The 27,856-nt window shown below is 40.3% G+C and overlaps 1 protein-coding gene across 3 annotated transcripts in view; it reads left to right on the plus strand.

Annotated features, from left to right (window-relative positions):
* Positions 1 to 10,481: 10,481 nt before the first annotated feature.
* Rtn4 (reticulon 4) overlaps positions 10,482 to 27,856 on the plus strand; it is a 47,461-nt gene continuing 30,086 nt past the window's right edge. Inside the window, 3 exon segments of one of the 3 annotated variants that reach the window (NM_031831.2) lie at positions 10,482 to 11,250; positions 22,970 to 23,026; positions 23,883 to 26,234. In NM_031831.2, the coding sequence (NP_114019.2) occupies positions 10,734 to 11,250; positions 22,970 to 23,026; positions 23,883 to 26,234 (2,926 nt within the window). In that variant the 5' untranslated portion in view covers positions 10,482 to 10,733. 3 annotated transcript variants of the gene reach the window in all.

A 27,856-nucleotide genomic window follows, 5' to 3' on the forward strand; every position in this document is an offset into this window, starting at 1 on the left:
ATTATATAAAAATATAATGTGTCATTGTGTATTTTTTTATTGGAAAGTTTATTTATTTACATTTCAAATGTTATCCCCTTTCCTGGTTCCCCCTCTCCCATCCCTCCTCCCCCCTCCCCCGGCTTCTATGAGGATGCTCCCCTTCCCACACTCCCACTCCCCCCTCAACACCCTGGCATTCCCCTACACTGTGGAAACGAGTCTTCACAGGACCAAGGGCTTCTATTTATTTAGTTTTTTTAATTTAATGGAACTTTTCTACCAGCCACTTCTTTTTGTGTGCTAGGGATACTTAGGTTTGCAACCAGGGCTGCTGTAGTAGTTACTTTTCTGTCCTGTGATAAAACACTGTAACCAAAGGCAACTTACAGAAGAAAAGGCTTATTCTGGCTTACGGTTCCAGATGGTGAGCCTGTAAAGGCAGAGGAGGCATGGGAATAGGCAAATGGAGCAGGAATCTGAGACAGCACATCTTCAACCCCAAATACGAAGCAGAGTCAGCAGATCTGAAGTCAGGCAAACTATAAATGCTCTATGATCTGCCCCAGTAAAGTACTTCCTCTGAAAGGCTGTACCTCCCTATGACTTGTGTGAACAGTGTTACCAACTATCAACCAAGTGTTCAAATGCTATGGGGAGCCTATGGGGAACATTTTCATTAAAGCCACCACATTCCACTCCACAGTCTCCATAGGCTCATGAATATATCATTACACAAAATGCATTTTGTCCAAATTTAAAAGGCCACAGTCTTTCACAGTCTCAAAACCATTTAAAAGTCTAAAGTCTCACAGGGCAGTGGTGGCCCATGTCTTTAATTCCATGACTCAGGAGGCAGATCTCTGAGTTCAAGGCCAGTCTGTTTTACAGAGTGAGTTCCAAGACAGCCAGGGTTACACAGAGAAGAAGCCTTGTCTCGAAAAACTGAACACCAAACCAACCAAACAAAAAAGACTAAAGTCTCTTTTTAACTTTAACCTGTTAACCTACTATAGGATAAAATTACCCTCTTCCAACATAAATAGCACAAAGTGTGTGTGTGTGTATGTGTGTGTGTGTGTGTGTGTGTGTGTATACACATATATATATATATATATTCCCATTTTAAAAGAGAGCCCAAAGCAAGATTGAAACCCAGCAGGGCAAACTCCAAATCCTATAGTTCCATGTCCCGTATCAAAGGGTTTAGATGGCCCTGCCTCTTCTGATTTGCTACCTGTAGCTTACATCTCTCACTCTCGCTGGTTTTCTTCCCTGTGTGCAGCTTTCCATGGCAAATGTTTTATGGTTCTGGCAGCTCCAACGTCTTGGGGTTTCTACCCCGATACAAGCTTCATAAACAGTCTCTTGGGGCCTTCTTTTCACGGTGACACCAGCAGTGCCTGGCATCAGTGGCTCTCTCAAACTGTGGAGGAAGAACCACAACCCCTCACTCTTGCATGAAGTACCTCAGGGATGACACTGCCACGTGCAGCTTAATCTAGGGAAGGACTCTCCCCCCTTGGATCTCATAGGCAGCAGCTTCTGGTTTGGGTTTTGGTTGTAGTTTATTTCCAGAAGCTCTTCTTAGCCCTCTTAGCTGGGACACCTTTCTTACCTTGGACACCTTTCCCCTTGTTCTAGTTCATAGCAGGAAGCCTCTCTTTAACATGATACATCTTTTTTTTTTTCTTTAACAACTATAGCCTCCCTTTCAGCGTGTACTTTACTGTAATATTAGCTTCCTGGTGACCTTTGTTCTCCAAACTGTACATTTTGTATTTCTATCTCTCTTGCTCCTTTTCATTATAAATCTGCATAAGAGTTATTAATATAACAACCATACCCCAGACTTAACATTATATTGCTTTGAAATTTCGTTTGCCAAAAGATTAATCCTGTATTTTTTAATTTCGCCTCAGGCAAGTTCTTAAGACACAAGAAAGAAGGCAGATTCTTTGCCAATTTATTAGGAATGGCCTCTAGAGCCATTTCTGTTCAAGTCTTTGTTTCCCTCTGAAACCTTTGAACTAGGATCCTATAGTCTGCACTGCTCTCAGCACTACTGCCTTCCGGCTCCTATCAGAATCGCCCTTGAAGCTCAGCTTAAAGCATCTAGCCATGTTTCTAGCCCAAAGTTCCAAAGCTGTCCCAACTCCTCAAAGCACAATGTGGTCAGATTCTGCCCACCATTCTGGTTTGCTTTCTGTTGTTGTGATGAAACACAGGCCAAAACCAATTTGAGAAGAAAAGTATTTTTTGACTTACATATTTTTTGACTGTTCATACTCTATCACTGAGGGAAGTCAGGGCAGGATCTCAAGCAGGCAGGAGCCCAGAATCAAGAACTAAAGAATTGAGGAATTCAGTTTCCTGGCTTATCGACCTAGGATGACCTGCCCAGGAGGGGCATGCTTACAGGGGGATGGGCTCTCCACATCATTTAGCAATCAAAAAGTTGTTTCCACACATATGCTCATGGGCTAGAGTGGTGAAAGCAATTCTTGAACTGAGGTTCCCTCTTCCCAGTTGACTCTAGTCTTTGTCAGGTTAGCAAAAACTAACCGGCACAGCTAGGCAAGCATTCTACTGCTGAGCTATTCCCCTGTGCTTTCAGCCATTTCATTAGCCATTTCATTGGGTTTTGGTTGTAGTTTATGTCTTCATTAATGGATACTTACAGAAAGAAGCAAGAGCCTAGCAGGTTAACTCCACAACTTGTTGGCTAAGAAGTTGGAGCTCCCAGCTTACTGTGGGGTGAGGGTCGGGGTGGGTTTTTATTGTTGGTGCTGTTCTTATGGACTTGATTACTTAGTGCTAAATAGACTAAGCACTTACAGAAATAATATTTTTAGTTCTGAGTTTTATATTTAAGGTAGAGAGACTATTTTCTTTAAATTAAACACTGTGCCTGTGGTGGGGAGTCCTTTTGCTCGTTTTAATTAGCTCAGAAAAGTAAGGATTGAAGCAATGCTATGACATTTTGAAGGATTCATTCTTGTCTGTTTCTCCTGTAGGTAGCATAAACTGCCTTTGCTCTTCCTTCCCTAACTCAATATTTGCTTCCAAACTTTGATTCATGAAACATAATTAACAGACTTAGGTGTCTGCTTTCCAGAATAAACCCCTGTGGTGGTTTGGGTAGGAATGACCCCCATAGATTCATGTGTTTGAATGCTTGGTCATTGGGAATGACACTATTAGGAAGTGTGGCCTTGTTGGAGGAGGTATGTCTCTGTGGGGGAAGGCTTTCTGGTCTCCTGTGCTCAAACTATACCTAGTTTGTTATAGAGTATCCTTCTGCTGCCTGCAGACCCAGAGGTAGAACTCTCAGCTCCTTTTCCAGTACCATGTCTGCTGGCACATTGCCATACTTCCAGCATATAGGATTAAACCCCTGAAACTGTAAGCCAGCCCCAATTAAATATATGCCTTTATAAGAGGTGCCATGGTCACAGCAATAAAACTCAAATTAAGGCAACCTTATTTTAAATCTGATCCATTTTTATATTGCTTTCTGGTCCATCCTTCCTTCTCCCTCCCTAATTCCTTTCTCTTTCCCTCTCTTTCCTTCTTTCCCTCTCTTCCTCCTCTTCTGGTGTGTGTGTGTGTGTGTGTGTGTGTGTGTGTGTGTGTGTGTGTGTGTGTGTGATGCATGCTATGTATGCATGTGTGTGCCTATGCAGAGCCCAATGGTGGGTGTAGCTATCCTCCTCTATCACTCCTTCCTCATTCCCTTGAGACAAGCCTGTTTTTTTGATGAGGCTAGAGGTCAGCAAGGTCCAATAGTCCTATCCCCAGCATCCATCCCTGAACAGTGCTTTGTTCTTGGATGCTGGAGACTCTACAGGATTGTACAGCAAGAAATCTTCCCCACTGAGCTATCTCCCAACTAGCTTTCTGATTATTTATAACCTATTGTTCCATAGTCAACTTAAGTTGAATGTATTTAAGGCTTAGATCATTGTATTCTCTCTAGTATGACTCATCTAAACTGTACTATGTTGCCTGACTTTCCTTGGGTAAAGGCAACAGCAATTTATCTGGTCACCCAAGTATAAATCTTTGAATCATCTTTTCTAACAGACCTTCATTCTATTAGTCACCAAATTCTGTGAATTCATCTTCTTAGTACTTTTCAACTTTATTTCCTCTCATTTCCTATGTTATTGGGCTAGGCTCTTGTTAGCTTTTGCCTGAAGTATAAATGGTAATTATCTTCTACTTAAACTACAGCATTTAAACAAAGCTATGGGACACTTATTTAAAACATTACAATTACATCTTTAATATTCCCTTCCTCACTCCAGCACCCAAACCCATCCTTTATCAGTATTACTTCTGTAAATTATCAATAAGGTCATTTTACCATTTTGCTTGAAGACCTTTGGTAGCTCTTTAGAGATAATTCTTCTACTTTGTATCATGGCATTTGAATTCCTTCTTTGACACCTAAGTAACTTCCTAGTTTTTTTTTTTTTTTTTTTTTTTTTTTTTTTTTTTTTTGGTTCTTTTTTTCGGAGCTGGGGACCGAACCCAGGGCCTTGTGCTTCCTAGGTAAGCACTCTACCACTGAGCTAAATCCCCAGCCCCGTAACTTCCTAGTTTATCTTTAATCATTTCTCTCACTCTTCCCATTTGCTTGAGGTCTTGAAGTTTTACTGGTTTACTCTTTTCTGACATTTGGGCTAGTGCTTCCTCTTTAAATATCTGCCTTTCTGTCTCAGTTAGGGTTTTACTGCTGTGAACAAACACTATGACCAAGGCAACTCTTGTAAGGACAACATTTAATTGGAGCTGGTTTACAGGTTCTGAGGTTCAGTTCATTATCATCAAGGTGGGAACATGGCTACATCCAGGCAGGCATGGTGCAGGAGGAACTGAGAATTCTATATCTTCATCTGAAGGCCTCTAGGAGAAGACTGGCTTTCCTGATTGCTAGGATGGTAAGTCTGCCGCCACCTGTAGTTTACGTAGTGCTAAGTCTCAAACCCAGGGCTCGCTGCGTGTTAGGGTCCCACTCTATCAACTGAACTATAGCCCCAGCCATGGGCTCTGTTTTAATTATGACTTTTACTTGCCAGTTAACTCTTTATTTTCATCAGTTTTAAATTAAATATTTAGGTGGGTATGTGAAGTACTAGGTTTCACCATGGCGTCTTTGTACGTATGTGTTGTTATACTATGTATCTCTCACCCCTTGCTCAGTCCCAAGCTTCCTTCCTCCTGAGCCTCCCTTCTCTCTTCCTATATGTGTATTATATTATGTGAAACTTTGTATATGCTTGGCCTAGGGAGTGGCATTATTAGAAGGTGTGTCCCTATTGCAGTAGGTGTGTCCCTGTGGGTGTGGGCTTTAAGACCCTCACCCTGTGCCTGGGTGCCAGTATTCTGCTAGCAGTCTTCAGATGAAGATGTAGAACTCTCAGCTCTGCCTGCACCATGCCTGCCTGGATGCTGCCCTGTTCCCTCCTTGATGATAATGGACTGAACCTCTGAACTTGTAAGCCAGCTCCAATGAAATGTTGTCCTTATAAGACTTGCCTTGGTCATGGTGTCTGTTCACAGCAGTAAAACCCTAATACATATTGCCATTGGTTTCCTTTGCTTCCCTTAAAATCTCTTCCTCTCTCATAATCTGCTCTGTAGTTTTGTGACTGGCAAACATGCCTAGATAAACATGCCCCCAACAGGCATGTAATTCTGCAGTTAGGTTTCCCATCTGAGAGACAGACACTCTTTGTGTTCTGCATCTAGCTTATTTCGCTTCGTGATGTCCAGTTCCACCCGTTTCCCAGAAAATGTCACTTCACTTTTCTTTACAGCTATGTGCAATTCCGCTGTGCATCTATGTCACCTTCTCTCTTTACTCTGAAACAAAGACAGAGTTTGTTTATGAACAAACGCATTCCCCAGAAAGCTTTATAAGTTATAGCTTCTTGCACAGCTATTACCTATGTATGAAAAGGATGAGAGAGGGGAGTGGGAAAGAGCAAGAGAGGCACTAGAGCAAAAGAGAAAGAGGGGCAGGAAAAGGAAGAAAAGAAAGGAGAGGGGAGAAGGAAGCCTGGGAGGAAGGAAGGATGAGAAACTGGCAAAACTGAAAAGTTGGCATCAGACTTTCGAAGGGCTGACCATGCCATGTATCCTTGGGCCTCAACTGCTTTACCTGAGCCTGCTTCAGAAAAAAGCAGCTGGACCTGAAGGAGACATCCCTGGGAGGGGCTTCCTGACCCAACAGCTTGACAAACATTCAAAATCTTGGTGGGTAGGTCCAGTGTTTTCACAGCATACACTACTTGCTCCCTGTGGCCTCCCAGAGGGGAATGAGTGAGACCCCACCTAGCATAGTCTTCAAGAACATGGTCTGTACCTCCTTCTTACCTTTAGCCTCTGAAAGCCTAAGCTGTTCTTATACTATTGTAACCTCTTCTGGAATCTGCAGTTATGACGTCGTTGGAAGTTTGGAGAAGGCTGGAAGCTGCTGCTCAGGTTTTTCTGGCTTCTTGTGGAGACAGTTTGACTTTTCCCAGGGCTGGTTAAACGCAAACAGGCTTTGTTTTGCTGCTTCCGTTCTCTGGTTCGCTTGCTGGACTGCAGAACCAGATGCCCATTACAGGTTCTTGTTTAAGAAGAACTAGGAAAGAAACTTGAGGAGGAAATGGATGCACGGGTCTGGGCACAAACTTGCTGGCACTCAGGACATATTCAGGATGGCTTCTACCAGGCAATAATTAGAGTCTATTACTTCGGGAAGCAGAATGGGGGCCTGGAAGGTGTTCATGACCAGGGACCTATGCCTGAGCAGGTAGTCAAGCCAGGAGTTGTAATTCGGATGTCTTTTTACCATTGAGCAAAACAGCAGTTGAAGGCCCTTTCCTGCTTCAGCAGGAGCAGTGGTAACTATTGATAAATGGCCCTATGTGGGGTCTGGTACCCCACGTCATTGAGCAAGCCAGGCATCCAATTCTGCCCTGGTTCACTTAAAAGAATACCATGTTTCCTGCCTCATAGTAGTCAATTGGATGTTGGGTTATATCCAGGTCCCCCAGAATGGTCACATGATGGCTAGCCATCAGGAAGACTTCTGTTCAGATCTGCCCATAGAAACATGCCTTATAGGTCATCTTCTTAGGCTTCCCAGGATACATATGGGGCAGAACATATCAATTAGGTAGAGGTCTTCTTTCCTTACCATGTGTGGATTTTGTACTATGTAATGGAGGTCTGACCTTTACTATCCAGAGTTGGAAGATCTTCTTTGGTGAACTCATTTGTGTTTCTGTAGCAACTAACATCCCTGTTCTGGATGGCAAACAGACCACTGAGGGCTTCAGCAGCCACTGGAGCAGTGCTGTCTTTACAACTGCTGCTGATACTGAAATAGGAGTTCCAGATCTCAACAATAGCTAGGAACAGTGATATACTGTTAGCATATCTCTGGGCCCTTTAGTCTGCTGGAAGCAGACAGTATCAGCATCCAGTTTGTTCAAATGGCTCAGGGCTGTGGGACAGTAACTGCTTTCCTGGCAACCCAACCCTTATATGAGCTCCATTGATGTTCATGGTGATTACGCACAACGTTTAGCACAGGTGGATCGTCACAGGGAAGTTGGCAAAGCTTCATGCATCATAGCAGGAATTCTTCTGTATTTTTATTCATATATAAATAGCCAGTCCCTGGTTATTTGAATGGTGGGATTCCTTTTCATGACTTAAATTTTTATTTTAGGTCCAAGACTAATTACTAACATGGCTAAAGAGACTGATCTCACTTCTGCTTTTACTCTTATTAGTGAATGAATGCACTTTGAGCCAAGACATTAATTAACCAGGATTTCAAAGCTACATTTCATAAAATGTTATACCATATGGAACCTAAAACCAGTGAGTGATAGGGGAAATCATGCAGGAGGCTGTTAAAACTTCCACTTAAGCCAAAATTATGTTTCAGTGTTTTTATTTTTTCAGTGGAAAGATGGCATATAACTCAGCAGTGCATTTGAAAATAGGCAAGTCCTTTTCAGTAGGTGAAAGAGCTGTGGCAGAAAGCTTTTTAAACAGGTTGTCTGGAACCCATCTTTCACATTTTCCAAGTATGGGTGAACCTACTCTGAAGTTCAGATCCTCATATATCTATATCTATATACCTATATCTATATAGATATATATAGATTCCTCTCTGGTCCTTTAACTCTCTCAAGGAGCAAACATGATACAGAGCAAACTTAGACTGTTCCACATATGAGTTTAGGTAGTAATTAAGTGTTTTGCAATAGTATCAATATTATAGAACTGGATCAGCCTATTCTTCTGAGTAGTGACCCTTTACCTGAACTGGTATAAACATGCTTTGTATCTGCTTTGTTTGCTGCTGGTATAGAATACCTATAGAATGCCTATTTTTGTATAAACCAATAAAACATAAATTGCAAACACAAAATAGATGATATTAAAAGAAACTTCTGCTGTGTAATGAATTACACAGAAAGGCAGTGGTTTAAAACAACTCACCCATTATTTTTCATGACCATATATTGGCTCCAGGATGAAATCACGTTTTTGAGAGAATAGCACTATGCTGGGATAGTTAGGTGTCTCTTGTCTTCCAGAATGAATATTACCAGAATGTGTATGCATGTTATGCTGTGTATATGTGATGCACCATGCAGGTTCCTGGCTCCTGAAGAAGAAATAACAGGGTTTTGTATTTCTGGAACTGGAGTTATGGAGAGTTAGAAATCATCTTGTGGGTCTTGAGACTCAAACTTGGGCTTTCTGAGAGAGCAGTAAGTTCTTTTAACTAGCTATCTTTCTAGTCTGATTACTTTTTTGAAGTTTTTTAAAAGGCGTGTGTGTGTGAGTGTGTGTGTGTGTGTGTGTGTGTGTGTGTGTGTGTGTGTGCTCGAGAGTACATTCACGCCGGCCTGACACATGTGTACAGGTTCCAGAGGAGGCCATTAGAGAGTGAAAGAACCCCTATAACTGAAGTTAAAATACCTATGAATGGCTTGGCTGCTGGGAACAGAACTCAGGTCCTGTTAAAGATATTGCTGAGACATTTCTCCAGCAACTCTCACCAATATCCATCCCACCAAATTCCTTCTTGAAACTTAAACATAAATTTGTTGGGATTAAGGATTTGCTTAAATTAATAAAAAAAAAAGAATTTGCTTAAAAACCAAAAAAATACATGGCAATCAAATATCTTAGTTATTAGAAAATGCATTTAAAAGTTTTTACGAGCTGCTTCAAAAAGAGTACAAGTGAAATTGATAATATATTGTACTCAGCCCACAATATCCAAAATATTACCGATGCCAACATAAGACCAATGTGAAGCAGAAGTTGTAACATTTCTTATAAATTCCCGGGATGTGGTGTGTGTTTTAGTTACACAGCACACCTCATTTCAGTGCTCAGGAGGAGCTAAAAGCAGCAAGTCGCTCTAGTACTTGACAGTACACATGTAAACTGAACAATTGGAAAGCCGTCAGTCCTCTCTCCAGGCCTCCAACGCCGCTAGTATTTTTGAAAGGTATATCAGAAAGATAAAAGGACTCTCTGAACCTTTGGAGCAAAATTTTCTAGTTCTTCTACCATTTTCTTTAAAGTGCAGCTTTGGGGGGAAAAAGGACATCAGGAGACACGCCATTCCAGCATGTCATACCAGCGAGTGTAGGGCTTCCTGACTCCTAGGAAGCCTGAGTCATCCGAGATGTTGACTCATCAGCCTAAGGTGACCGAAAAGTAGGGAACCAATTTTGCCTTCCAAGGCATCTATTTCAACGTTCCTTCCCCCTCTCCCTTTGTGGTGACTCATTCTCCTTGCACTTTTAGAGTCCAGCAGAAGGCAAGGCCAAAAGCATTTTAACAGTGAGCCCAGAGCTCCAGATCGTTTGCCTATCTCATTCCAGACCTACAGTCTAGAAAGGGAGTGAACTTGAAAGTGTCAAAAATGTGTTGTTTTTCTTTTTCCTTTTGAGGTGGTGGTAGTTATGAGTTGGGAGTTTGTGTGAAAATAAGTCTTTTATTTAAAAAATCTGTAAGGCCTAATTCAGCCTTGTTAGTACCTTTCTCCACTGTTTTTTTTTTTTTTTTTTTTTCCTTTTCGGGGTGGAAACTTTCCACTCTTAGATCCCCAGGATAACGCCCTTCCGCAGGCTTGTTGGAAAACTCCAAATCCTGAGGCCGCAGCCCGCCCCCTTTCGCATTACGGTAGACTAAAATCCCGCTGTAGGCAAGGCCAAGTCCCCACCCCATTCCCCATCCACACTAGGTGGAGGTGGATCCCAGCTCCAAACCCCGCCCTCCGAATGCCGCCAACAGTGGAGAGGAAGTGCGGCAGGCCCCGCCTATGTCCTATTTCTATTGGACAAGTCCGTGGTCCATTTTCTCAATTCTGCAGCCTATTGGCTCTCTGTCTCCCGCGCCAGGCAGCCCTCCCCTGCCGGGAAGGTGAGTCACGCCAAACTGGGCGGAGAGTCTGCTGGCCTCTCTCCATTGCTCGTCTGGGCGGCGGCGGCGGCTGCAGCCTGGGACAGGGCGGGTGGCACATCTCGATCGCGAAGGCAGGAGAAGCAGTCTCATTGTTCCGGGAGCCGTCGCCTCTGCAGGTTCTTCGGCTCGGCTCGGCACGACTCGGCCTGCCTGGCCCCTGCCAGTCTTGCCCAACCCCCACAACCGCCCGCGACTCTGAGGAGAAGCGGCCCTGCGGCGGCTGTAGCTGCAGCATCGTCGGCGACCCGCCAGCCATGGAAGACATAGACCAGTCGTCGCTGGTCTCCTCGTCCACGGACAGCCCGCCCCGGCCTCCGCCCGCCTTCAAGTACCAGTTCGTGACGGAGCCCGAGGACGAGGAGGACGAGGAGGAGGAGGAGGACGAGGAGGAGGACGACGAGGACCTAGAGGAACTGGAGGTGCTGGAGAGGAAGCCCGCAGCCGGGCTGTCCGCAGCTGCGGTGCCGCCCGCCGCCGCCGCGCCGCTGCTGGACTTCAGCAGCGACTCGGTGCCCCCCGCGCCCCGCGGGCCGCTGCCGGCCGCGCCCCCTGCCGCTCCTGAGAGGCAGCCATCCTGGGAACGCAGCCCCGCGGCGCCCGCGCCATCCCTGCCGCCCGCTGCCGCAGTCCTGCCCTCCAAGCTCCCAGAGGACGACGAGCCTCCGGCGAGGCCCCCGCCTCCGCCGCCAGCCGGCGCGAGCCCCCTGGCGGAGCCCGCCGCGCCCCCTTCCACGCCGGCCGCGCCCAAGCGCAGGGGCTCCGGCTCAGTGGGTGAGTGCGGCTTGCGCGTTACGCCCCTCCGTCTTTTGTGTCTTGGCCTGGGGGAGGTGGGGACGGACGGGCAGGGCTTCTTGGGACCCTAGAGCTTTGTCTAGGAGCGGCTGGGCGATGGCGCCCCCACAGGCGGGAGGCGGGCAGAAGGGTGGGGCGGCCGCGGAAGCCCGGGTGCCTTCATTGTCTGTCAGGGTTTCGGGGAGCACGTGCAACCCAGCCAAGTCCCTAGTTCTTCCTTCTGGTTCCCATTCCATCACTCTTCCGAAGTTATCACTTATCAGCAGCTAGGTGTGTGTCGAAGAACTAGGATGGTGGATTCCTTGGGCTGGGCTGGGCTGGGCTGGGCTAGGCTAGGTTGAGCTGGGCTGGGCTGGGCTGGGCTGGGCTGGGCTTGGAGGTGGGAATGGGAAAGCTGTGACTCCCTAATCCTTTTATTTAAAGGATGGGCGTTTGTCGACCACTCTACAGTTTTTTTAGGGCTTGCCTCCCTGCCGTGATACCCGGTTTCTCCCCTTGCTGGTGGTGAACTGGCCGAGCTGCTAATGTCTGTACAGTGACCCAACTGCGGTGAAGGGGGAGCGAGCGCCTCCAGTGGCGTGGTTCCAGGAGAATTGGGAAGGAGAGACTTTTGGTGAAGTTCTACCACCGCCCATCTCATTTGGGTTTAATGTGGAGACTCCTACACCAGCCAGAGAAACGAGATCTGGGCATTGTGTTCCGATGAGGCATAGTTCTCCAGGGCCTCAGTTGTGCTGTAAAAGAAGTTGCCAAATTTAAAGCACATCTCCGTTTTTAAATACATTGCGATTGACTCTTAGAGAAAAGGCAAAATAGTTGACCTTAAAAAGGGGTAAACCTGTGGATTCCTGGTCAGGAATTGGTTGAACTTGTGGTAGATTTATCCTGAGACATAAATGTTTTAGGACAAAGGTTTCATGTATTGGTTAGACTTATTAGTTTTTATAAGTGTATGATTTAGATTGACAAAATACATTGAACATTATACATAGCTTTATTGCCCTTTTTATTTTGGAAAGGAAAAAAAATCGAATTTGATAGAGAACGAGAATGCATCCTAAGTAACTTACTGCTTTGGGACAAAGTGTCTTGCTAACAAGTCTTTTTTTTTTCCTTTTTGTAAATTAAGGTAAAAAAATTTAAGCGGTATAACTGCCTGCTGGGAAAATTTCACAGCATTCCAGGTCTGGGAGGTTTCATTTTTTTAAGAAAAATAGTATCACCCTGAGCTCACACTATCTTTTTTTATTACAATTAACTCTTTAACAATGGGGATAATGAGCCAATAGCAGTTTTCTGGGTAACAACTCATTATGGACATACTCAAAGACACTATTCAATTCCTACAGTAAAGAATTTAGAAGGTAAAGAAGACTACCTTGATTTTTAATTTTTTTCTTTTCCTTTTTTTGAGGGAAAATAAAGTAGAAAAAATAAAGTATTAAAAAATTAAACTGGAAACATGATTGGCCAAACAATACTTTTCTTTTTTTGTACTTTCATAGAAACAAGAAAATAGTGTTGTCCTTTGAACATTGAAGGGACTCAGGCAGCTTCAGCATTTTCTTGAAATATTGACAAATTTTAGAAGATTTAGAAATATTGACAAAATTTAGAAGATTTAGAAATATTGGCAAAATTTAGAGACAAAAGAGGAATGGTGTTTACTCAGGAATTCAGTACTGGTTGTATTTATTTGGAAGCTTTATTCCTTTTATTGAATACAAGAATCGTGAGTTGTGGTCATTGATACTTAAATCATCTCAGTGCTTTAGATTTCTTAATGCACTGAAAAATTTGTTTGTTGGCTGTTGCCTGTTATTGATTACCTAGGACACTTTACGAAGCACTGTTCTGAGCTTCCAAGGTGTGGCAGTGAGCAAGACTCATGCTCCCCTCCTTGGAGTAATACACAAAATAAGCACACAAAGAACTAAAAATGATGGTATTATGAGGATAGCTGAAATATGTGTGGACCCTTCCTAAGGTTGCTTGATAATAGGAAAACAAACTTAAGGTTTGAGCTGCAGAGAAAAAACCTAAAGGAATTCCTAGGGCAAAGACCCTGAGGTAGGAATGAGCTTGTTTATTAACTAAATTACTAACTAAATTAGTAAAGAAAACCTACGCAGAGTGCAGAGGCAGGAGGTCTGGTAATTAGGAACCTCTTGGGTCTTGGTAAAAAGAATGGCTTAAAAAAATAGTTATTTTAGGAATATGCTACTTGAATAATTAGTGATTTTGGAGCAAAAATGTAGTATTCTAATCCTCAGAGGGAGAGGATTAGAATAAAGACAAAGGTGAAAGCACTGTGTGCATGGTCGGAATAGACAACTGGAAAAGGCTATAGATCCCTAGCAACTGTGTGTTCAACCCTGCTATTTACATTCAGTTTTCCCTAACTCTGATATTCTTTAGTTAATAAGTTATAGTTTTCCCTGACTGTCTCTCCATTGTAATGTATTGAGCCCTGTACCTTTCATTTGATGACCATTTTTCTAGAAAGAATGGTTCGTTGTTGTTCTAAGGAAACTAACACATTTCAGAAAAGTACAGACATCAATTACGATGACTAAGCTGATCTTTAGACACATTGTAATGTGCGCAGGTGCCCGGAACAAGAAGAGGGCATCTTTTTTGTTGAGTACAGTCTTTTAGATGTTGGTATTCAGCTTGATAATGAGATTTTATAAGTAGGCGAGTCTGTTTTGTTTAGTTTTAAAAGATTTATCAAGCTTCTGGTTCTGGTGGTTTCAAGGTATGGCATTGGCACCAGCTTGGCTGTGGTAAAAACCTTGTAGATATTGTCACAGTGGTGAGAGCCTGGACTAGAGGACCACAATTATGTGGTGAGACAGGGACGGAGAAGGTAGGAGCCTTGGCCTTTTAAAGCCATCATCTTGTGAGAAACTCGGGTTCTACTGGAACTATCTCCTTTATTCTTCCTGGAATTAGAAGCCAGATTATTACTTCCCAGTAGGTTGGTTTCTTTTTGTCTGGATGTTGAATTGATGGCCTCTTGTTCTATGGTAAAGCCACTACTGACTGAGTCACTTATTCCAACCTCCCCACTTATCATATTAATGTAAGTTAATTTATTTTGTGACTTGGGATCCTTCTGCCTCAGCTTATTGAGTATCTGGGATTATAGGCTTGGACAGACAGGCTTACTTGTGATCCCCACTTCTTTTTTTTTTTTTTTTGGTTCTTTTTTTTCGGAGCTGGGGACCGAACCCAGGGCCTTGCGCTTCCTAGGCAAGCGCTCTACCGCTGAGCTAAATCCCCAACCCCATGATCCCCACTTCTTAAAGATTATCTATTGATGTAGCCACCTGGAACCAAGCGCTCTATATAGTATTTTCAGACAGTACTGAAGTAATGCCATAATGCCTTTTCACCAGCTTTTCTAGGTTGTACTCTTACAGACTGTACCTATTAGAAGTGTCTTGGTATCTGTCTAAAGTTCTGTGGAATAGCATTTATCTGTGTGTGCCCTTTTCATTTTGTACCAAAATGTCTGCAGAGGTCCTGAGGATATGGCTCAATTGTAGAGCATTGCCTCAAGGATACCAAGATAGGAGTTTGATTTCGCATTGGAAAAAACACTGCTACCCAAATATCCCAATTAATCAAGCAAAACAAATAGATACACAGAGAATTCCATAGATATATAGCATATTAGTCCTCTTACATCTGATTTCACTTCATGACTCTCATTACTCCTGGTTGATGGAGAATCGATGACCTTTATTTCACTTAATAATGGCCCCAAAGTGCAAGAATAGTTTATCTAAACTTTATCCTAGGTGTGTGGTATAGGAAAAGAATAGTATATATGGAGTTGAATACTATTCCAGTTTCAGGCGTCCATTGACAATAGTTTTAAAAAAGAGCATCTCATGAATAAGAGGACTGCTGTATTTAATTACTTCTGCTCGGTAGTTATATAGATTAGCTTTTTCTGTTGCAAACTGTTGCTGTGAACACCTTTATGTATTATTTCATTGGAGATGAATGCTGATGGATTCACTGTAGGATTGTAGAATAAATCCATCCAGGCAAGATTTCTAGTTCTAAAGGAGCTTGCTTGCATCGACAATGTTAATGCATAGTGCCCTACGGAGAGGAGGTACAGCTCATGCTTCCAGCAACATTGGGTTCAAAGAACCAATTCTTTCTTAAGTCTTTATCAACAGTACATTGGCAAGCTGGTAAATAGTTTAGCAAGTAATTATAATTTACATTTGTAAATACTTCTATAGGCTTTGGTTGCTAAGATTTTTTTTTTTCTTACTAATCACTGCCTTCACCTGTTTTGAGTTTTGATTTTATGGCTGCAGGATCACTTGTTTATCATAGGCTAGCTTAAACTTTCTTTTACAAAATTATTTTTTTTTTAAACATTTATTTATTTATTTTATGTACAGAATTCTGCCTGCATATGTGACTGCAGGCCAGAAGAGGGCACCAGATCCCATTACAGATGGTTGTGAGCCACCATGTGGTTGCTGGGAATTGAACTCAGGACCTCTGGAAGAGCAGCCAGTGCTCTTAACCGCTGAGCCATCTCTCCAGCCCTACAAAATTATTTTATATGTATGGTTGCTTTGCCTGTGTGTTTACCTGTGCATAACTTGAATGCACAGAGGGCAGAAGAAGGCATGGGAGCCCTTGAAACTGGAGTTAACAGTTTTGAGCTCCTATGTGGGTGCTGGGAATCAAACTCCAGGCCTTTGAAAGAGCAGAGCAGCCAGTGCTCATAACTGCTGAGCCACTTCAGCCCAGGTGATTAGCTTTTTAGCACGTTTTCTTGATCATTTATTTGTGTTCTGACTACAGAGTATACTTTTATGTACATTCATTTTTTGGATAGATTTATCGTTTCAAAAAGTGATTTTTTTTTTTACTGTTAGTGCTTTTATGATTTTATTTTAATAATCTTTGATTTGGTTGCTGCTTAGTTTGTACTGAAGTGTAAGGTTTAATGTAATTTTCATGCTTTAACTCCATTTATTTAATACTCTTTTTAACCATTAAAAATGGAAATATCCTCTGTTCTGCTCTGTTGTCTATATACAAGGACAAAGTTGTTTTAATTACTGAAGGTTTTAAATAAAATACTTCATGATAGGGTTTTTCCATCTGGATATTTATGTGTATATAATTTTTTACTGATTTTAAAATTTATTAATCTGGATGCTTCTGTTAGAAATTAGTAGGTTATATTTATGAGTTAGTCTTAGATAACTGATATATTTTAGAACTAATAATATGTATTTTTATTAGTATCCATTAATAAAAAACAAGTTTTTTTTAATGTATAGATTTATAAGATACTTTTTGTGATGTATGGCTTTATTTATTTTATCTATGTGTCTGGTTGTGTGCACACTTACTCATATACATGCACATGCATGATGTGGATATGAGATGTGGGAAGTCAGCTGTGTGGAGTTGGTTTTCTCCTCACCTGTATGTGAGGCTGCTGTACTTGGCCATCTCCTCACCCTGATATTATGGGTTTAAGTATGAACATTAGTATTTTGCTCAGTATGTAACATTTGAAGTACTGGATTGTATAGTTGTTTAGCTATTTAGTTTCCACAGATCATAGACTAAAAAAGAAAGATTTCCAAAACCATTTTTCTGTTGAAAAATTAAAATGGTTTTCTCTGTACTTCTGTGCTAAAAGCTGCATCTCTGAAATGTTGGGTCTATAATTCCAGTTTAGGCAATGCATGCACATGCCTATGCATACATGTAGGCAAAATACTCACATGCATAAGTAAAAATACATATGTTAAATATTTAAAAGATAATTTATATATTATAGAATGCATAGATCCTAAATTTTGGCAGATGTTCATGCTTTTGCTGTGGAAATGTAGAATTTATTTGTTATTCCAGAAAGCTCTTGAGTCCTCATTGGTCAGGTCTATAGTTCCTTTTGGACATTGCTCATACCTCCACTTTAATGCCTTCCCAACTACTATTTTTCTTGGCTATAGATTGTTCTCGTTGTTGTTTGTTTTTATGGAGCATTACAGGAGTAGGACATGACACAGAACTTTGTTTTTGTGTCCAGCTATTTGCATTCAAGTATGATATTTTTGATATATACCAATGATATTTTCAAGGAATCATTTTTTTAAAAAATTTTAATCCTGAGTGGCATTCTATGGTAATATATGTGATATATTATATATATGTACCACAGTATGCTCACTCACCTTTTGTTGGACATGTTTTTGGTTATTTTGAACAGAAGAATGTTAACATTTTATAGATTTCTTTGTAGGTACGTTCTCTGGGTAAATATTGAGTATTGCGACCACACTGTTCTCCAGGATGAGCACTCTGGCAGCACCTGGGTGGCTCTGCATTCTCTCCAAGATTGGATAGTAACAGTCTTGTTAATTTTAATCATTTTAGTGGTCTGTAGCACCTTCCCATCATGATTTTAGTGTAGATATTTGTAATGACCAGTTACTTGTCTGATTATGGTCTTTAGTGAAGTATTCTAGAAATTTGCCCATTGTTTGGTAATATGCCTCTGACTGATTTTGTAGTTCTACATTGGATACATTTTTGCCTAGGTATTTGTGATTGCATTCTCCTCCTTTGTAGTTTGCTTGTTAATTTTATCGATGACTTACTTTGATTTTACGTTTTTATATTTTTAAAATTTATTTATTGAGACAGTCTCCTGGACCTGGCTGGCCTTGAACTCTGAGAGATCTGGCTCCCTCTGCCTCCCAGCTCCTGGAACTATAAAGGCCTGTGTCACTGTGTCTAGCTCGATTTTTAAGTCTTAATTTACCTTTTCTTTTTATAGGTGGTTTATTTAGTGTGTGCTAAAACATCTTTGTCTACTCCAAAATTGCTGTTTTCATCTAGATGTTTAAATGTTAAGTGTATTAGTTGCTATGTTCATATTAAGCTCTATTTTGAAGTAAATTTTGCTTAATAGGATATGGGGTAAGTTAGCTGGCTAAGGAGACAAGATGCTGCCTACTCAAAACAGAAAGGACTTATGGTAGCTACCAACAGTAGCTTCAGGTTCAGTATTCTCTGCAGCTATGGTGGTTTTTATACTGTAAAGTGAGTATGTATGATCTCTGTAGAGGATGGCACTGATATTTTCTAAGTCTTGTTCACCACAGGACAGCTTTTGAAAAGGCACAGACAAGGACAGTGTTTGGGCTTTCCACTCTGAGCCCATAGAGGACTATTTCCTGGCTCTGAATTCATGAACATTGACATGTCTGCTGATACAGGACAGAAATTTTGTCTATCTCTTGTTAGGTTTGTACTAAGCATTTTAGGTAGTTTTTGCTGTTACAAATGATACTTATTTTTTTCTAAGTCAGGTGTAATGGTGCAGGCCTTTAATCCCAGCACTCAGGAGGCAGGACTATATAGTGAGATATCTCAAGTGGTTTCATTTTCCCCTATATTTGTTCCTATTATATGGAAATGCAATTTGAGTTTTATGTGTTATCTTTGTATCTGGCTTACACTCTTGATAAGTTCACTTTCTTCCTAGAAATGTGTGCCCATTCTGAGTCCCAGTTATATATTTTGAGTATTTTTGTATCAAATCTTCCAGCATTGTCTGACCTTCACAGTATTCATTGAACTGACAGACCTGGACTACAGCCTTGCTTAGTTTTATGCATGTGCAATGCAGTCCCCCTTGTCTTATAATTAGATACAATTTTTTAAATTCATCAATTATATTTTTGGTAGGTAAATCTTTAAAATGAATGTGTCAAAGAAAACAGTATTGAGATTGTAATAAACAACAAATTGCAGTAATACATTAAAAATTAACATTTTAGTTTTACTTTTTAAAGTAATGGACTTAAAAAGAATAAATTCTCATTAGTAGACTTCCATTTGGAAACTGGTCCTTGTAAATGTATGTAGAGTTAAGAATAAACTGTACTGAAGTTGTGGATGCATATTTGGATTCTGCTAAGAAAATGCAGTGATGTGATGCTTTTCTTGAACAATTCTGTAGCTTTGTCATGTGATTTGAGATTTCATAGATGCTGACATTCAGATATACTGGAGAAAATTACGTTTGGCCAGCACATATGATACTGGAAGAACTGGGATACATTGAGACCATTTTACAGAGGATATTATTTTAGTCAAGGTTTGATATGAAATGAACAAGTGGGAGCTTTTAAATGTTTTTAACCAAGAGAATGGATAGCCTTTTCTTCCCTCCGCCTGCCCCCGAGTAATATTAGTTTGGTGGCAGTAGAATGGAATGACTTACTAGAAAAGTTGTGGTTTCCTCTTTAGCATATTTTAAAATAACATTTTCATATAAATATAGTTGTCTTTATATATAATCATATGTACTATGATATGTTATCTGCTCACACTAGCACAAATGAAGTTAATGATTTAAAATTTAAATTTTTTAATTTTTTTGAGATCAGAGCTTATTCAATGTAGACACACATAGCTTTTGTTTCATTTGGTAAAGCTTGGTGTTCTCAGAAAAGAAGCCATTTCCCCCTTTTTATAAACTTAATTAGTGTATGTGTAAACTTCCTCAGAAATGCAGGGTGTTACATCTTTTTACTTAACATAGTCTCCCAAATTATAGTTATTCATTTGCAAAAGTGAGGATCTTTTACGAAAAAATGACTATGCTAACATCAACAGATGTTTTTCAAAACAAGCAATACTCTTGGGTAATTTTAGACTAAAATTTGTTTCCCCTTCTGTAGCAGTTTGAGATAAATGCTAATATGTTGTTTTATGAATGAGGGACTGAGGAGGAAAACTAGAAAATAACTTCCCAGGGCCATACATGTCTGTAGTAGACCTGAGATTTGGATTCATTTGTACCTGTTGTCCACCACTGCTTGAAGGCCCAAAAGGCATCCCCTCCTGTGAAGCATGTTTAAAAATACAAAACTTATTTTGTCATTAGTCCTGGATGAATTCTAAGTTTATATAATGAGGATTTTCTTTAAATTAATGATTTGATATACCAACTTAAATGCCTTGGTTACTTGGCTAAATGTCAAGTTTTTCTGTGGGGAAAATTCTGGTATTAGATAAAAATAAGATATGTTTTAAGAGATTCTTGAAAAAAAATGTCACAATTTTAAGTTAGTTAATTTTGTCTCTAAGTTTAACAGTAGCTTTTTAATCAGTGACTTAACTAAAATTGCTCCATCTAATTGAATACATTGGTTCTGCCTTTTGAAGCCAAATTTGTTTTTTTCTTTTTCTTTTCTTTTTTTTTTTTCATTTTTCCTTTTTGATTCTTTAACTGTGAACAAGAGGATTTATTGTACACAAGATACACTTGGTCACAAGTGAGAACAGAACTAGTCCGGGGCAGAGGGCCAGCGGGACTGTTTTGGTTGTAAGAAAGGCAGTCAGTTTCCCATGTGATGTTGGCAAGATAACATTCCAGGTCCACTGAGACTTATTACCAACGGCAGCGTGCAGTCCAACAACTGTACCAGTGTTCTGGCCTTCAGCATCTTTTCTTACTTCTGCTTCTGCAGGCTTCATGGGTGCACAATCAAGTGTACTTGGACCTCTGCTTCATGTTTCTTCTCTTGAGCTGCCCTTCAGCCTGTGCATTTGCCTCTTCCACTACTTTGCTCTCATGGCCCAAGAGTTTCAAGGAAAATGGCTTAAGGCCGAGAACTTCTTTTCTTTTAAAATCTAGTATCTCTGTGATGGTTGTCTTTGTTGGCTCGACACAACCTATAGTCACCTGGGAAGAGAGCCACAGTGCTTAAATTGGTTTGTGGGTGTGTCTGTACAATTGTTAATTGATGTGAAAGGAACTAATCCAGTGTAGGTTGTACCTTCCCTAGGGTGGGGGTCCCTGAACTTTCTAAGAGTGGGGAAATGGAGCCAAGGGCAAGCAGGTGTCATATCGTTTCTTTTTGGCTCTTTACTGGGTCATGTGACTAGCTGTTCCTGCTGTGATTTCTGGACAATTATGGACTGAAATTGTAAGTTAAAGTGAATTCCTTCTCTCCCAAGTTGCTTTCTGTGAGGATATTTTTTTTATCAGCAGAAATGAAGCTAAGAGAGTCACGTAACATTTAAAAGATTAGTACATGTTGTACACTGTAGAAAATTTCCTAAGGCATTGTTGGTTTTCTGTTTCTTTCCTACTGATCCTTCTTTTAGGTTATGAGAGGTTATAGGCTTTACTGTTTTTAGTTTGCTGTGACTATGCTTATTGTTTGTGACCAGTGTCTAGCCATGCTGTTGAACTTGGTCTTGAATGTGTGAACTCAAGTGATTCTCCCTTCTCATGAGTAGGTTGGGATTGTAAGCATGCACTGCCATGCTGGGTTATGAGACCTTTTTAAACATACTTCAGTTTTTTTTCTACCATCTATCTCATCTAAAGATCTCATTGGGCCTTGTGGGGATCTAGTCACAATTTGTTTGGCATTATGAAATTAACTGTCCCCTGTTTTTCAAGGGGACTTGGAAGACAAGTCCACATTTTTGTTAGCTATATACATCTCTTTTACTGTTTTAATCAGCCTTGTCTAGCTTGTATTTACTGGTAAAAGTGTCTTTCCAAATTGGGTCTTCTGTTAGGCCTTGAATTATTTCAAATAGTCTTGTGCTAGAATCTTTCCCTACTCTAAAAGAGATGATTGTTAGTTTTCTGAACCTTGCAACTACAGGTACAAAAGATACCATATATCATATACAATGTTAACACTGTAATATATAGTATATTGTCTATTTGAGTTGACAGTACACAATGTAAAATGGGTAGCTTAAACAACAGACATTTCTCACAATGCTAGAGATTGAGAAGATTCAAGTCAACTTGTCAGCAAGGTCTATTTTATTGTAACACAACCTCTTACTTGGTAGCTTGCTCTCTGTGCATGCTGTTTGGTATCTCCTCTTATGAGGGTAGTAATCACATTGGGTCAAAGCCTCATTTTCAGGACCTAGTCCTGATCAGTATCAGGCTGGTCACCTCCCCAAAGCTCTATCTGGACATCTAATGTCAGAGGTTAAAAAATTCAACATAGGAATGTGGCCAGGGTGCAAACATTGCTGTATTTTATGTAGAAAAGACTGGAGCTTAATTATAGAAGTGCCTCATGTTAGTTGTGAAACTAGTTTTTGTTGTTGAATTTGTTTGTTTTTAATTTTTATTTAAAGGGGAACTATTCCCACCATTGAGTGTCACTTAGACAGTGGCACATAGGACTTACCTTCAGTGCTATGCAGTGCTGCCATGCACTAAAGAGAAGAAAGTAAAAGAAAATAAGTAATTCTCAGGAAGAGGTCTTTTAAATGGAACATATGCTGGGATCAAATGATTGCATGAAATAGTTATTAGTTTTATCATATTTAATCTTTAAAAGATTAAAACTGTAAAAGTTTTGATTGGAGTAGGACAAGACTTGGATGCAATATATTAAGTGATAATACTGTGTAGAAAACTGCTTTGGTCAAAACCCAAAATAAACATGCTATATTGCCTCTTAAAAAATGACTAACATTTAGTCATACATGAGAATTAGTTACTATTTCCTACTTCCTTTCTACCTTACGTAGCCTTTTCCCTAAAAATGTGGTTAACTCATTATGAACGTGCCTTGGGTAGTCTCTTGCCTTCGCTCCTCCAGCCTGCTTGCATCTCTGCTGAGGCCGTGTTCTGTTTGTTTTTCAGATGAGATCCTTTTTGCTCTTCCTGCTGCATCTGAGCCTGTGATACCCTCCTCTGCAGGCAAGTTCTTTCTGCCAGCCTTTGTCTCTGTGTATTCTAACTCACTCTAGTGTTCAGAGTATTTCGGATTTACCAGAAATCAATGTTGGTCCAAGAATGTCGTTTTTACTGGAAAAAAAGACTAAATTTACATTTTGTATGTTACATCCAAGGGAGGCATGGGCAGGATTTGATTCATAATTGTAATCCATAAGGAATTCTTGGACCCTTGGTTTATAGTTTCATAAGAATTAATTTTCCTCAAATGTTTGCCTGTGTAATAGCCGCAGGCCTTCATGGAAAGGAATACCTATCTCTTGGCCTTTGATAATCCAGTACCTGTCTGGCCTAGGCAGCTGGGTACTTAGTCATCAATCTTACTTTCTCTTTAAACTATGTAAACCTTTTCCAGAAAAAGGTTTTCAGGAAAACTTAGGTTATCTCAGATTTGATTTATGTCTCTGCTAGTAGGTAACTGCCTCTGAAACTGCACATTACTATTTTTCTTTGGGTACTTTAAATTAATAACTGTACTTATAGGGTACAGTGTGATGATCATTACATTATTCATTGTTGCATGGTCAGGTCTAGCTGAAAGCATAGCCATCATCTTAGAGTTTTTAATTACTTTGTAGTGAGTCTTCACTTGGCTGTGTGATATTATTAACTATGTTGTACATTAGTCATGTACTCTTTAAAATTGACAATAGTTCATATTTTCAGTAATGATCCAAGCCTGTGTATATTTATTGACTAAATGCTATTCATATTTCATTTAATAAGTGTTTACTAACACTTTTATGAATCTGTCATGAAACTTGCATTAGCTCTGAGAACACTGGCATTCTCTAATTTTCCTTTCTATTCATGGCCACAGAAAAAATTATGGATTTGATGGAGCAGCCAGGTAACACTGTTTCGTCTGGTCAAGAGGATTTCCCATCTGTCCTGCTTGAAACTGCTGCCTCTCTTCCTTCTCTATCTCCTCTCTCAACTGTTTCTTTTAAAGAACATGGATACCTTGGTAACTTATCAGCAGTGTCATCCTCAGAAGGAACAATTGAAGAAACTTTAAATGAAGCTTCTAAAGAGTTGCCAGAGAGGGCAACAAATCCATTTGTAAATAGAGATTTAGCAGAATTTTCAGAATTAGAATATTCAGAAATGGGATCATCTTTTAAAGGCTCCCCAAAAGGAGAGTCAGCCATATTAGTAGAAAACACTAAGGAAGAAGTAATTGTGAGGAGTAAAGACAAAGAGGATTTAGTTTGTAGTGCAGCCCTTCACAGTCCACAAGAATCACCTGTGGGTAAAGAAGACAGAGTTGTGTCTCCAGAAAAGACAATGGACATTTTTAATGAAATGCAGATGTCAGTAGTAGCACCTGTGAGGGAAGAGTATGCAGACTTTAAGCCATTTGAACAAGCATGGGAAGTGAAAGATACTTATGAGGGAAGTAGGGATGTGCTGGCTGCTAGAGCTAATGTGGAAAGTAAAGTGGACAGAAAATGCTTGGAAGATAGCCTGGAGCAAAAAAGTCTTGGGAAGGATAGTGAAGGCAGAAATGAGGATGCTTCTTTCCCCAGTACCCCAGAACCTGTGAAGGACAGCTCCAGAGCATATATTACCTGTGCTTCCTTTACCTCAGCAACCGAAAGCACCACAGCAAACACTTTCCCTTTGTTAGAAGATCATACTTCAGAAAATAAAACAGATGAAAAAAAAATAGAAGAAAGGAAGGCCCAAATTATAACAGAGAAGACTAGCCCCAAAACGTCAAATCCTTTCCTTGTAGCAGTACAGGATTCTGAGGCAGATTATGTTACAACAGATACCTTATCAAAGGTGACTGAGGCAGCAGTGTCAAACATGCCTGAAGGTCTGACGCCAGATTTAGTTCAGGAAGCATGTGAAAGTGAACTGAATGAAGCCACAGGTACAAAGATTGCTTATGAAACAAAAGTGGACTTGGTCCAAACATCAGAAGCTATACAAGAATCACTTTACCCCACAGCACAGCTTTGCCCATCATTTGAGGAAGCTGAAGCAACTCCGTCACCAGTTTTGCCTGATATTGTTATGGAAGCACCATTAAATTCTCTCCTTCCAAGCGCTGGTGCTTCTGTAGTGCAGCCCAGTGTATCCCCACTGGAAGCACCTCCTCCAGTTAGTTATGACAGTATAAAGCTTGAGCCTGAAAATCCCCCACCATATGAAGAAGCCATGAATGTAGCACTAAAAGCTTTGGGAACAAAGGAAGGAATAAAAGAGCCTGAAAGTTTTAATGCAGCTGTTCAGGAAACAGAAGCTCCTTATATATCCATTGCGTGTGATTTAATTAAAGAAACAAAGCTCTCCACTGAGCCAAGTCCAGATTTCTCTAATTATTCAGAAATAGCAAAATTCGAGAAGTCGGTGCCCGAACACGCTGAGCTAGTGGAGGATTCCTCACCTGAATCTGAACCAGTTGACTTATTTAGTGATGATTCGATTCCTGAAGTCCCACAAACACAAGAGGAGGCTGTGATGCTCATGAAGGAGAGTCTCACTGAAGTGTCTGAGACAGTAGCCCAGCACAAAGAGGAGAGACTTAGTGCCTCACCTCAGGAGCTAGGAAAGCCATATTTAGAGTCTTTTCAGCCCAATTTACATAGTACAAAAGATGCTGCATCTAATGACATTCCAACATTGACCAAAAAGGAGAAAATTTCTTTGCAAATGGAAGAGTTTAATACTGCAATTTATTCAAATGATGACTTACTTTCTTCTAAGGAAGACAAAATAAAAGAAAGTGAAACATTTTCAGATTCATCTCCGATTGAGATAATAGATGAATTTCCCACGTTTGTCAGTGCTAAAGATGATTCTCCTAAATTAGCCAAGGAGTACACTGATCTAGAAGTATCCGACAAAAGTGAAATTGCTAATATCCAAAGCGGGGCAGATTCATTGCCTTGCTTAGAATTGCCCTGTGACCTTTCTTTCAAGAATATATATCCTAAAGATGAAGTACATGTTTCAGATGAATTCTCCGAAAATAGGTCCAGTGTATCTAAGGCATCCATATCGCCTTCAAATGTCTCTGCTTTGGAACCTCAGACAGAAATGGGCAGCATAGTTAAATCCAAATCACTTACGAAAGAAGCAGAGAAAAAACTTCCTTCTGACACAGAGAAAGAGGACAGATCCCTGTCAGCTGTATTGTCAGCAGAGCTGAGTAAAACTTCAGGTAATAATCTATGCACTGTCTCACCAACTTCTCGGCTTGCTATGGAATGCAGATAACATTTTATGACATAACATTTCTGGGGTCTAATGTATCACGTGATGAGAATCTTCAGTTTTAGTTCTTTTGGACTGGAAAGATGGCTCAGTAGTTAAGAGCACTTGCTGTTCTTGTACCCTCTACAAGACTAAGTTCGCTTCCTTAGCGCCCACATGGTTTCTCACAACCAGCTATATCTCCAGTTCTAAGTGATCTGATGCCTTTTTTTTTTTTAACCTTTATGGACATCAGAAATATTACACACACACACACACACACACACACACACACACACACACACGTACACACGTGCGCATGCAGGTGAAACATTCATACACAAAAAAATAATAAAAATGGAAAATGATTATAGCCAGGTATGGTAGTGCAATATAGTCCCACCTACAGTCAGGAGCCCAAAGTAGAATTATTATGAAGTTATTGCAAAAAACAAGAATGCAAAAGTTTTCTGCTGTTTCTTCCTGCCCCACTTCTATTCAATAATTTATCTTTGTTGTAGGCTTTTTCGTAATTATTGCATCATGGAACCAGGAAAAAAATTAGTAAGATTATCTTCCATGATGCATTTTTTTCTTCAGTGTTTTCTGATACTGTGACAAGCAAGGGATATTAAAGCAATATTTTCGATGTGTTTATTTTTATCTTAGATATGATTTCAAGCCAAATTTGTGAAGGATGACCATTTCTGTAGCTTGCTTTTGGCATTTATATATAATATATTATTTTTCTAGAGAGAGGTATGAGGTTAGACATACTAAGTATAGATTTTTTTCCTGAAAAGTAATTATTGAAACATGTTACCAATTTATGAAAATCTCATTATCTATTTATACTTTTCATTTATCTGTTTATGTATTTTTTAAGTATAGGAGTGTCTGCAAGTATACCTACATGCCAGAAGAGGGTATCAGATCTTTTTATAGATGGTTGTGAGCTACCATGTGGTTGCTGGGAATTGAACTCAGATCCTCTGGAAGAGCAGCCAGTGCTCTTAATCGCCGAGCCATCTCTCCAGCCGTCATTTGTACTTCTGACTCAACATTTACTATGTTTGTTTTGCATGCTTTTTTTAAACTTGGCATTCTGTGAGCTGTGTTTTCTAGTCGAAATTATGTTGTATTTACTTATATATTAGAGACAGCTAGCATCAGACGAGTATAGAAATTCTAAGAGGAGATTCTGAATATTCAGATAATGAATCAAGCATGGAGATTTCCTGTTTGGAGGACATGGAGAGAAGTTAAAGACAGTGCTAAGATTCTGGGTTCCTGCCATGAATATGAGTTAGCAACACGAGAAACAAAGGTGGGGGGACATGAGAAAATAAAATGGGTTTGGGAGAAGATAAATTCAATTTGAATATGTTAATATTGAGACAGAAAGTATTGATACCATATGTAAGAAACTTTGAAACAACTTGTCTGGCTATATGTGTAATTTGCCATGAACTTGGAGCTAAAAATTAAAGTTACAGATAGGAACAAGGGAAAATCAGAATGCAAAGATAAATAAATGGTTAACATGTTAAGAGTTAAGGATTGAAAAAGGAGGGAAGGGCCTGATGTAAG

This window comes from Rattus norvegicus, chromosome 14, assembly GCF_021556685.1.
Source record: "Rattus norvegicus strain SHRSP/BbbUtx chromosome 14, alternate assembly SHRSP_T2T, whole genome shotgun sequence".
Taxonomy (NCBI): domain Eukaryota; kingdom Metazoa; phylum Chordata; class Mammalia; order Rodentia; family Muridae; genus Rattus; species Rattus norvegicus.